This window comes from Dufourea novaeangliae, unplaced genomic scaffold (genome assembly GCF_001272555.1).
Source record: "Dufourea novaeangliae isolate 0120121106 unplaced genomic scaffold, ASM127255v1 scaffold172, whole genome shotgun sequence".
NCBI lineage: Eukaryota > Metazoa > Arthropoda > Insecta > Hymenoptera > Halictidae > Dufourea > Dufourea novaeangliae.
Genome location: NW_015374058.1, coordinates 2716476 through 2728736, shown reverse-complemented (window position 1 = coordinate 2728736; position 12261 = coordinate 2716476). Strand labels below are relative to the sequence as shown.

General features: G+C 43.4%; 1 protein-coding gene across 1 annotated transcript in view; it reads right to left on the bottom strand.

Annotated features, from left to right (window-relative positions):
* The window catches only part of LOC107190032 (neurogenic locus Notch protein-like), a 220560-nt gene that overhangs the window by 72251 nt on the left and 136048 nt on the right, over positions 1-12261 (bottom strand). The window contains exon 5 of the mRNA XM_015578747.1: positions 5567-5700. Coding sequence (XP_015434233.1) covers positions 5567-5700 — 134 coding nt within the window. The remainder of the gene's footprint in view (positions 1-5566; positions 5701-12261) is intronic.

Genomic DNA, 12261 nt, shown 5'->3' with positions numbered 1-12261 from the left:
CGATTAAAAATGACGAAGTACTTTGCGTACGTGCAAATTTCATAGTTAAAAAATTATATCTCACTTTTGCAATAATTACCATTGAATTTTTCAGGAAATTTTACCCTATAAAATATGTTACAAGTTCAATTTGCTTTCATTCCCTTCAAGTTCTTAACCCCTTCATCGTCATTGTTGTCATATCCCATTGTTGAATATTGATACAAATACAATAGAACTCACAAAACTCTTAATACCTTTCAAATATTACAGAACAGTTTATTCATTAAAGTTAAAAAAAATTAGGTTCTTACTATGTACAATGACACTATAATGACAATTAATTTATACAACTGATAAAACTAAAAAACTTGCCAAATACCAACAAATGAAAAGTGGAATTAGACGTTTTCAAAATTTTAAAATATTCCTATGAATCATCTACATTTTACACAATGTACACAAAAACACAACAAAATATATCTTTAGTGATTGTTAAATAATTCGAAAAAGAAAGGATTAATCGTCAAAAATTCGAAATCCCAATTCGCACTAGTATGGTGTTTCCGTATACTAATATTCTGTGTAACTTCCAAGGGTTATAATCCCACGAACCTCTAAACTTCCTGCTTCACATTAATCACATCCGCAAAGTTTCATCAAAATCAACGTCGCACACACCGGAAGTTCCCCGCGAATAATCTCATTCGCAAAAAAAAAAAGAATACTCCTCGACCGTGATCTATTTCCTCCGCAACCCTCAGCACGTTCGCTCGTGGGTAAGAGCCGCTTGCGTAATAGTCGCAGCGGGTACGGCATGGAGGGGGGGTCAGCGAAACGAGTGGTATGTCCTCAACAACGGTCGGGTGTCTCTCTGTCCGGCTGTTTCTCCGACCCCACACTTCTCCCGGCCACGCACTTTATATCCCCGCGTTAACATAAATCAGACGTGGCCGCGCGTATAACCGTCCTCCTGGCTCTTCCTCGACGTGTTTCGCCGCTTCAACGATACCACACCGCGAGACACGTCAGCGAAGCTCGCGTTCGAGAGGATTTTCCGCGCCGTGTTCCCGTGTGTGCCCGTGAGTCGCAATAAAATCGATCCTGGTAGAGATCGACTACCTAGAGAGAATTCTACCCGGTTTTAATTGAACCAACCGTGAGCAGCGAGTCGAAGCGAAGAAATAAAAGGGGGGTAGGGGAAGGGATAAGGAAGCTTGGGTCTGGTCGAACAGAGATTCGAGATTCACGACGCTCGATGGCTCCGTATCTAACCCGAGGCACCTCGAATGGCTTCCTATACAACTCCATAAAACCGTGGAATTCGTGCTCCGATGGCCGTTGGAAGGGGAAAAAAAAGCCCCCGATTTAATCGTCCAAGCGCGCACGGTATCAAGATCGTACAAGTGTCGTGTCGTTCCCTCCCCTCGTCCCGATCGTTGGCATTCAATTTAGAGGGCAATACGAGAAATAAAAGCGGTATGCAGCATGGAAAACGAGCGGGAGCAGAGATCTTCTCCATGTGTGTGCCCTCTTCTCTTCATCTCCCCTGGTAATCCTCCATCTCCCTCGCACGACCACCGATTAATCTATGGGCGTGCGGTTAATCGTTTAACCGGCGCGCTCGATAGAGCAGTTTCTAATTAGCGGAATGGAACGAAGGAGGAGGAGGAGGCGTGATCGGATCGTCGAGGGAAATCTGTAAGCCAGAGGCTCCGAGGTCGTCCTGCAGGCGAAGGGACGACCGATCCTCGCTGGTTGCACAAGCCAGAAAACGTAGAGGGGCAAGGTGGAGGGGGCGGGAGGAAGAGGCGAAAGAGAGTCAGGTGGAGAGGTGGCTCGTGCTCGCCACGAAAGAGAGAACCTCGGTGGGATAAGGGGAGCCAAGAAACCGGGATGCTGCAAATTGAACCATTACGACTAGGCGGTAGTGGGTACGCGGCCGAATCGACTGGAAGCTAGAGAAGGCCTTGCCTTCGAGCTAGGGGGGGATGATAGTTACAACCTCGTCCGGAACATCTGAAAAGGTTCTTCTTCCGCGGAAAATAAGCGTTCAGGCAAAAAACCCCCACACGACCAGGGAGATCTGCCATCGAACGAACGTCGGGAGAGAATCAGAAATCGAATACAAAAGGGGGAAAAAAGGTAGGGACAAGGTAGCAGAGGTATACAGTTCGAGGAGCAAGACCTAGGTATCTGTGTGTTGCAAATTGAACCATTATAGCTAACTACACGAGCAAATCATTTCGAGAGTACGCTGCCCCGTAGAAAATAGTTACGAGGTTGTTGTAAATACCTCTAGAAACAACGCGAAATTCATCGAGGAGATTACGACTGGGTAGACGAATAAATTTCGAACATCCAGATAATAACTATCCGAGAGCTGGTGGCGAGTGTTTATACGAAGGGACAACTGGTACACACGTATCAAACGGAGGGTGAAAAAAGCCCGGAGTACAGCAATAACGTCAAGCAATCGATGGATAAACTCGTGGAGACGAGTCAGGGGAACTGGACGATTCCCTCGGTAATACGCGGATCCTGAAATAGTTATGGCCTCGTCCCTAGTCAGGCGTCCCCATAAGGAACAACTCGAACGACCGCTATCTCTGTCAGGCAACTGACGGTCATTAGGAGCACGTGATCGAGACACGCCTTTTATGCGTTTGGATTTTCACCCGGTTGTTGCCTTCGCGACGGCTGAGAATTCTCGAAGAAAGCGTCGCCCGGAGCTGGAACTCGCGATAATTGCGGACAATTCGACGGCGGCCTCGTTAAACGAAAATCGCCCGGAGAAAAGACCGGAATAAAACGCGCGACGCATAGGGCCCCGTGCTCGTTTCTTCGACACGACGTTGTTAGTGGCTTAAACAGACGGTTGGGTTAACGCGAGAAAGACATAATGCGGCTGTCTGCGCCGTTGGACAGCCGTAAAATGTATGAGTATAGGATATTCACTGAACACGCGATCATGCAGAACAGGGCAGAGTCCTTTAATTTCGTTTCGCAACGGAAACCACCGATCGACGAAAGTTAAGGAAGTTTAAGTAATGGCTCGGAGATGCTGATAGCAGAGGGATTCTTACTACCTGTAATTTGATGGTGCGTGAATTGCAGGAATATTTGTAACGTCTTCCTGATGTTCAGATACAATTGGGGTTGTCATACAGTGGTTGTAATTTTATAGAATTACAGGTAGTTTTGGTATCACTGCGATCTAATCAAAGAAGAGGGGGACTAGGACTGTTTATCCATACTGCTCAAAACAATTAGGGGATCATGTATTGCAATCGCTCTGCTCGTCATTACGACGTGTAACTTCTGAACAAATTTTTATACAAATTTAACTATTGTCCGTTTAACGAGACGAGTAAAAGTAACCAAAACATTATTCCACTAAGCCCAGCTATTGGATGACAACTGTCTCTGTCCCTGTCCCACCTAAATAGTTATCACCTCCCTTTGTTCATAGTTACTGACTCGATTCGTTGAACGAGGTATACGTGTTAATAGTGCTAGTATTGTACCGAAGAAATTTCAATTTAGCAAACCTATATCACTTGTTCTATTTCTCTCGCTCGGTGGACGCAACAAGACCGCCAAAATTAGCGATCCCCTAATTCTACCGAACAATGTATACGATAATAATTAGTCAAATTAATTTAAAATCAATAAATGACCCAGTAACACTCCATTCCTTGCTTTCACAAATTTTAATGAAATCCTCAAGAACATAGTTCCAAGATTCCAATCTACTGAAAAGTACATGAAAAAAGAAAAGGGAATCGATTATCTTCAAGGCGTTACACCGTATTACCCCTTGAATCTAACAAGTCCACTTGTTCGATCTCCGAGCATAACGCTGATAGAGCGAACCGTGTCAGAGCCGACTGATATCCATCGGCGGGGCAAGAAGGTGGAAAAGTCCGGGGGCGCTTACTTTAACGGGAAAAGGCGCACGACCGAACGCACAGCAGCGTAAAAGACGGAGGGGTCGACCGGCGAGGAAGAAGGCGAAAGAAGGTGGGGTCGCCATGGTTGTGGTCCGCCTGGGAACGACAGGACCACGCATTGTGATCCGAGCATCAAGGAGGGCCACGCTAGGCTGACCCTAGGCTTTACATTAACCATCCACCGTACACACACGCACGCGTAAGTGGCCACCACCCCTTGGGGCTTAAGTTGTACCTGTTGCACCGACTAATCATTGCTCCGTGGACGTTCTTTTGTCTTCCCACCCTTTTCCCCCTCCACCCCCCTTCTTTCCCCGTTTCGTCCATTGTCGGAGGGGGAACAAGGTTACGCAACGGGCAACCGCGAAAAACTTTCTTGCCCGCGGTAAACAGAGTGGAACGTGGAACGCGACTTGTACGAAAAAAAAAAAAAAAGTACCTCCCGCGACAAAATGGCGAATCGTGGCGATGCTTTGTTCCCGAACACATTCCACGATGGTTCCCCGTGAAAACCAGTTCAAGGAGAGAGACCCTGTCGATCTTTTTGATTCGTGAGAAAGACGTGTCTTCCGGAACGACGACGAATACGGGCACGGATTTACGAATTTCAGGTGCGCTGATGTTTATGGGAATGCATACTAGTTAGGAGGAAGTATATATGCTTCGATTTCTGATCTTTATGAAGTCCGTTGGTATGACTTTTAATCCCGAGGGTTAATCGGTTTGATTATTCGCGGGCTAATTTTATTACGCTCGTAAAAGGTTTCATGCGATTATTTCTGAAGTAGAAATAGATTTGTTTTCTACACATCTAAGATATTAGATCGTTGAACGGGAAATAACGGATGCCACAGACTAATGTATTATCATGAATGGAAATTATCGTAAAATTTCACCGTTAGGGTGTTAAACGATAGGGCATTCTTTGTTATTAATACAATATTACCTGCTTGTCTTGAATGCAAAAGTAATTGAAGACTGTTTATAAGGTACCACATGCAATTATGGAAGTGTATGGTAAAAATTTACGATGAATTCATCGTAAAAAATATTCAGAACATGCATGCTTCTACGTGTGTGATTCAATTGTAGAATGTACAGAGTGTTTCAGAACGATGAATCAAAATGCAACAAAAATTCTGGATGAAATTTCTGTATGTCTGTCCAGATGATTCAGAAGAACAGGAACTTGCATAACAATACAAGAAACGTACTTCATAAAATAAAAATGTCTCAAATATTTCAAAAACATTTAACTTGCACAATCATCTAAATCAAGACTATTTACTCTATTTCTGTAAACTTCATTCGTTGGTTAAGTTTTAACGTATAACCCAAGTGTAACGCTGACTTTTTAATGAGATTTAGGACACTAATAAAGCTTGGAATTCTAAAGTTAATGATATTTTTTTCAGCCGCGTATGGCCATTAGTTTATGAAATATTTAATGTTCAGTGCCGAGGAGCCTTCAAACAATCGTCAAGAATTTACTGTCGTTCTAAAACATCCTGTACACATATCCACTGTTACTTTTCTACACATCTTGAACCGTATCGTCTAATAACCATTCCAATTCAAGAGAAAATCACGCCACGCCATGACAGCGTTTATAGAAACAGGATTTGGAGACTCACCTTCGGGACACTTGCACTCGTAATCCAAGTCGCTGATCTGGCGACACGTGCCTCCATTTTTACATGGCGATGGGGCGCAGGGAATATACTCGTTCTCGCAATTCTGGCCAGTGTATCCGCTCGCGCACATGCATCTGCAAAACGAAAAACACGGCTTTGTAAAATCCACGGGGCTTCGCAGCTGGTACGAGGCAGATCGATTAAAACCGCCTGATGAAATCGCGATCAACGGTGGCGATAAATGAATAGTTAACGTTCCCGCGCATTCCGCAGGATCGAGTCTCCGAACTCTAATTACAGAGTACGGGGTCTCGGACGATCGCGGGTTTGAAAGGGAGTAACCACCTCTTCGGGTTCCCGGGAATATGTACCCCAATCATTTGATATTCGATAATCTCGGCGGTTTTTGACGTGACATTAATAAACAAACGGTATCCTTAAGTAAATTATAATTACTGATAATCAACATCATAAAATTGCCTCGACGGTTTTACGATCTCATATTTTAGTGACTTTATCGGTGAATCTGAGACCATAAGGATCGCTATGCTATACATATACGTTATATAAAATCTCTGATAATAAACGTGTTTATTTAATGGGAAAAACGACGTGACTCGGAAGGTACGATTTTTTAAAAACAATACATATGCCAAAGGTCAATTATCCATATACATAGTGTGACATTTTAATAATACGGACTATTGTTTAAGACAATGATTTCCAAATTCTGTTCCGCGGAATGTGAATAAGTGTTCTGTCAAAAATTATTTTTATGTACGTTGTTTTAAATAATTAACATTTGAGAATAAATGAGATAAATGATAGATAAATGAGATTTACTCATTTATTTTATTTACTATACCTACAAAATACCCAAAGTGTTCCGTTAAAGTTGCAGGAAGTTTGGGAAACGCTAGTTTAAGAAATGTATAGAATTGATCAGCTGATTAATTAAGAATTCAAAAGTGGTGGTAGTGTTTGACAATGCAAGTTGGTATTTATTTCTATAATCAATGAATCATAAAGTTTTTAAAAATTCTAACTATTAAACACCTATTTATTTTCATTATGACAACTTGGACGTAGTCAAAATGAAACGTCAAGTTTGATAAATTAAAATAACACCTCGCCTAATGGATTGAAACTATGTATTAATAACGCTAATTATTGCACATTGACGAGAAAATGTATTCTGTAAGACGGTTTGAAATGCTCGTCGATATTTCAAGATAGTAAGAAATCACGATTATCCGCATAACGGAGAAATAATGGAAATACGATGCATTTCGATGCATTTCGATCAATTTCTCACAGTTCTACCGTTCGTTGATTGTCATCAAGGCAACACGAGACCAATGAACCACGTTATCCATTCAAACGATCAATATTTATAATACCGGTTTCTTATGTGCCATCGTGTTTTTACGCCTGGCGTGACACTTTTTATACGCATACTTTGAGGGTCAATTAAATAACAAGAAAAATAACGTTCTAACCGATTTGTGAGGGAAAAAAAAGATTATAATACCAATGAAATTAAACTGCTTTCCCTTACAACAGCCACACTATAATGAATACTATACGATGTACATGATTTTCGTGATTTAAAAAATTCCGGGCTAATTATACACTGCTGTTAAATTGAACAGCCACAGAAGAAGTATATTCGCTCCAAATACATACAAACTGGAGTGATCAGTGGTACAATTTCTATCGATAAAAACAGATCACTTTGAACTGACTGGATGGGTATGCATATTAGTATCGTGATATAGACCGAATTATTTATAGGTTACAATTTTTTATTTCGGAGTAATTGATTTAATACTTGTAGCAAAGAAACAAGATTTATGAAAGAACGTATATATCGTTGACCCTATTATAGGGGCAATAAATGCTGTCAGAATCAGAGCCGTTCAGTAGCCAAAGTGACTAACTCCACTTTTTGTATTTTCTCAAAATTTAGTGATAAAATACTTGTTTGATATTCACCCTTTTATATTTAAAATGGATTTAAATTCGTAAGTAAGTAAACACTCCAAGTTATGTATACACGGTCCCTCATTCATGTGACACGTGTTGCAAACGAATTTTGCCTGTTTTGTTTACAACTGTGTTTAATTTAAGCGTTTCTTAGTTTCCAATTACCTACACAACGAATTCCTTTCACAATACCCCTATTTTAATAAAAAGAAAAAGGAGACGTGTAACGCACCTCGAGCTCGCAGCCTGAACACGCCGAGTATTTACTCCATTTCCGCGAATCACCATCGTCAACAACTCTCGAACGATTCTATACTTTTTTTTTCCCCGATATCCTTTTTCCCTTCAATGATCACGAGACAAATAAACACATCCACGTTACACCTCACACTGACGCTCACACGTTAATCCCGGAATAGATACACAAGTTCACACGTTAATAATTGCACACTAGTTTTCGTATCACAAATCCGAACAAGTCGTCGAGCAGAAACAGTATCCCAATCGCCGATAACGAAACACCGCAAGTTTCGCGAGATAACGCTAGACGAAAAATGGCGGCTTCACCACGGCCACTGCTGTCTCTTTCGATCTATATCGAGATTTATCACCGGTTCGACTTCGATACGAACGTATGGTATTTCATTGCCTGCGACACGTACAGCATCTTCGATACCTCCATCTTCGAATGCCTCCTCTTTCGTTCCAGACTTTTCACTGACGTTCGAAGAAGAAAATCTTGCCACTGGTCGTTTAAATAAATTCAAATCCCGTCGCGAACTGGACCGATCGTTGATACATAGCGTCCTGTACGATTAACCGTCGATCGGTCTTCGAAAATTTTACTGTTGCGTGTCGATGTCACGTCGACCAACAACATCGACAGAGAAATAAACTACAGGAAGCGGGTAACAAAATAAACTACATGTCAACGTTAAACGAAGGGGGGAAAAAAGTAAACACCATTCACAGAACACTGAGAGCCACGAGTGGATCGGGACCCGCGTAAGCGTGTATATATCAGCCGTCCCTCAGCCCCGCGGAGAGAAACGTACCCGCTCTTTCTCACGCTCGTTCGCGTCGCTTTTCGTCGCGGCGGCACCGTGTCTCTTGGTTCGACACGACAATCGCCGGCGTGTACGTATATTAGCTGGAATCCGTGCGCAATCGTTCCAGCGTCGATCCGTTTCGCGTGACAATGCTGTCCAGCGTACTTTAAACTCTCTTAAACTCGCACAAATTGCCTCTATCCTGTGTTACGTCGGGATCGCAGACGAGCTACCCATGACGGTCGGCCGGAGAGACAGCAGCAGGCGTTGCCAAAGCAAACCCAAACCGTCTCAGCATCGAACGTCGATCGAGACGCGTATTTCTGAACACATTTCCCTGGTGGTTATAATAATCCTCGTAACGTTTCCTTATAAATCGATAATTCTTCCAAAAACGTAGACACTCGATGACGAACAGATTATCCAAAGTTCGTCCACAGAGTATCGACACACCGCTTAACGCTCCACTTTGCCGGTCTTCTCTACACGAAGCGCGCCACCAACAATTTCACGAGACCGGGAACGTACCACGGGAGTATCGCGTCGAGTGCACTGCGTTTAGTTCCGTGACCACTATCCAATCACTGTAAAATGTCACTTCCCGTTGGCCACCTGTTTTCGCGCGTGTTTTCGACAGTGGACCGTTGAGGGGTAAAATTCGTGCAGAGACGCGAGCACAACGTGTATCGTTCTCGAACGGCTGGCGACTGACTAACCTTACCTTCTAGCCTGGCCCGCTCAGGGGGCGCCACCATCATCAGTGACCCTCTCCGCTCTGGCGTCACACTCGATTCCCCCCCATTGGGCTGTCGTGACTCCGTTTTACCGTCCTTTTTCGTCGCGCTGCCGTAACCTACGTCGGTCTCGTTCTCACCCGCGCTAGCCCGACCTAAGTCCACTCGGTTCGTTCCGTCACCCTTCGTTAGACTTCGACCACGTCTCTCGTTATCCCACTTCCGCGCACGGAAGCCCCATATCGCTATCCCGTTTCGGCTACCACCTAGGGGCCCTAGGTCGTAGAAACGATGCGGAATCATTGCGTGCATCTCGGGTCTCTGCCCCGATCCTTCCTCCGCCTTCGACGATACTATGCAAGAATTTTGCTAATTCGACAGTTACACGATATTTCCCCCCGTGTGTATATAATACCCGGATGGCGTTCGACCAAATTTGCTACATGTTTACCGCATTCTTGTCGCGATACACCGAATCGTCCGCATTTCGGCGCCGTAGATACACGACTGCTCCGAAGAAAACTTGTACACGTACTGAGAAACATTGCACTAGATTCCTTTTTCTATTATTTTTGCTATGTTTTCACACATTTACGTGTATCTTTATTGTGTGTTAGTAAATGTAACATGATATGTAAGTTGAAGAAAATTTACAAATAGTCAAGGATGTTTATACACTGGCAGAAAATTATATGCCATATAATTTTTAAATGTGTGGAACAGTTGTCTTTATTCGCCATAAATCATGCAGTAATGTACGTTTATTACGAATTCACAATTCTATTTTCACTATAATGTTAGGTTAATCCTTAAGTGTTGACTACTCGTCACAGAAATGCATTTGAATTTTTCTTTCACTGTCTGACAATCTAATGGAGAATTTTGGAAGCTCTATTGTCCGAAAATCTTCAAATGACAGTGCGCAGACTGTTTTCAAAACAGTAACGAAGAGTAATAATCAGTTGGACCCTCTCCCACCGTAGGATTCTAATTTGGAATCATTAATACGACATCGTATTGTATAGTTTAGTTTTTAGCCATTAGATGGATACATTCTCGAAGATAATATTTAAGAATTGTTTAATGAATACCCGTTTTTGTTTATGAATGATTTTTTTCTTAATGTTTGTTTTGTTTTGATTATACACTAACTGTGCAAGATGCAATAAAATCAAACTAATTATATATGTTAATGTAGTTTTTAGTTTGCTCCCGACTTAATAACATTTTCTCTAGAAAAAAGAAAGTTTTTACACTTCACAAAAACATGATTCGACATAAACAGACAAATGTAAAATTGGACCTTCTTCGAGCCAGATTATTTTACAATTGCCGCGATATTCAAAAAAATTCAGAAATTCAAGAAACTATTCACTTCCTAAGGCATTCCAGGACGGTTTCCGATCAATGTTACCCGTCCTTCTCGTTATTCGCCTTTCTCCGAGCATTCAGAAAAATGTATCCACAATTGCCGTGTTTCCGTACACAATCACCGTCGATTGTGCCCATGGGAGCCCCTCGAGCCCGTGTAAATTTGCACGACGCCCGCGAAATCTCGATAATCCCTTCATATGAATATTTATGCGCCCGTCGAGCAAACAGACCGAGGGCAAAAGCGTGCCGGAGGCACGAAGATTCCGATTAAACGGTGTTTGACCGGCCCCGCTTAGGCGGTTCGAACAACGGGTGTGGGGTAGGTACAGTCGGTGAGCAATTTAAAAAATTTAATTTTCACTTGTTTACCCCGCATTGTGCGAACGGTATAGCTTGCGGGCATCCTAGTAGACCCGTCGATGGGGTTTCCGTGTAGGGGATGATCCGGATTTTCCCCTTCCCCTGTCGGGATAACACCGGCTAGACCAGGCGACGACCCCCTGAGATCTTCCTGACCCGACCCACGTTAAAACTCGTCTCCCCTTGGTCTAATCCACTATTCCGCATCGACGGCCACCAATGATTTTCGATACATTCGATTTTTCGAGGAGACTCTCCCGATCACACGTAGATTACCGCCGATGATCTCGACAACGGCGTGGGGCTTTGAAGAACATGAAATTCGCTCCACTTACTTTATGGAAAACAGCGCCGCTACAGGGAACAATGCTGGAATAAATTGTGGCCCGCCCGACAGAGAGAGGCACAGAACCTGGCCACTTCCTCGGAATATTTAAATTGTGCCCCTTGATCGAAGAAACGTAAAACGATTTTAATATCGACGACGACCGGTGGGTGTTTCCCGTTATGAATACGAGCATTGTCTTTTGCGATTGGTCCGCGCGCGTCTGTGGGCCCATGGTATGTATGTACGTATGTCGAAAAGAGACACCGGTGTTGCCGTGGATAAATCATCCGGTCCCCAAAGCCATTTGATTCCTCGGGGCCAGTCGAGCACACCGGCGAAGGGGGTTTAGGCACGTTGATGTTTATGTGTCTCCGTTATATGATTCATATTGGATGCCACGAACGACGGCGGCCCCGTGACAGGAGAGGAAGTCTCGGCTTGCCTCTCGAACCGGTCAAAGGCAGAAAAATATGTCAGATGTGATCCAAGGAACCAGTCGGGAACCCGGGGCCTCCGAAACGGTCGAACACGCGCTTCCCTGTGGCTCGAAAAAGACAGGAGAGAAAGAACAAGCGAAATAAAAAGAAACAAGTTGCCCGGGAGTCGGTTCTTCGTTGCTGGGCATTCGACTATTCCCGTGTACCTTCGTTTCGACAAATTCGGAAATTTACTGGCGAATATAACCGTCGGACAGACGACCGTATATTTTCTCGGGCCGATTTTATTCGACGTTTCGCGGCGTCAGAACTTTACGGGGATGTAAATGTGAAAATTGGATTAGCGTGGGTGCGTGTATGGAAACTTGAATCGAAATATTGTTCACAAATTTGATTCGAGTTTCGTTCGGAATATTGTCGCCTTTTT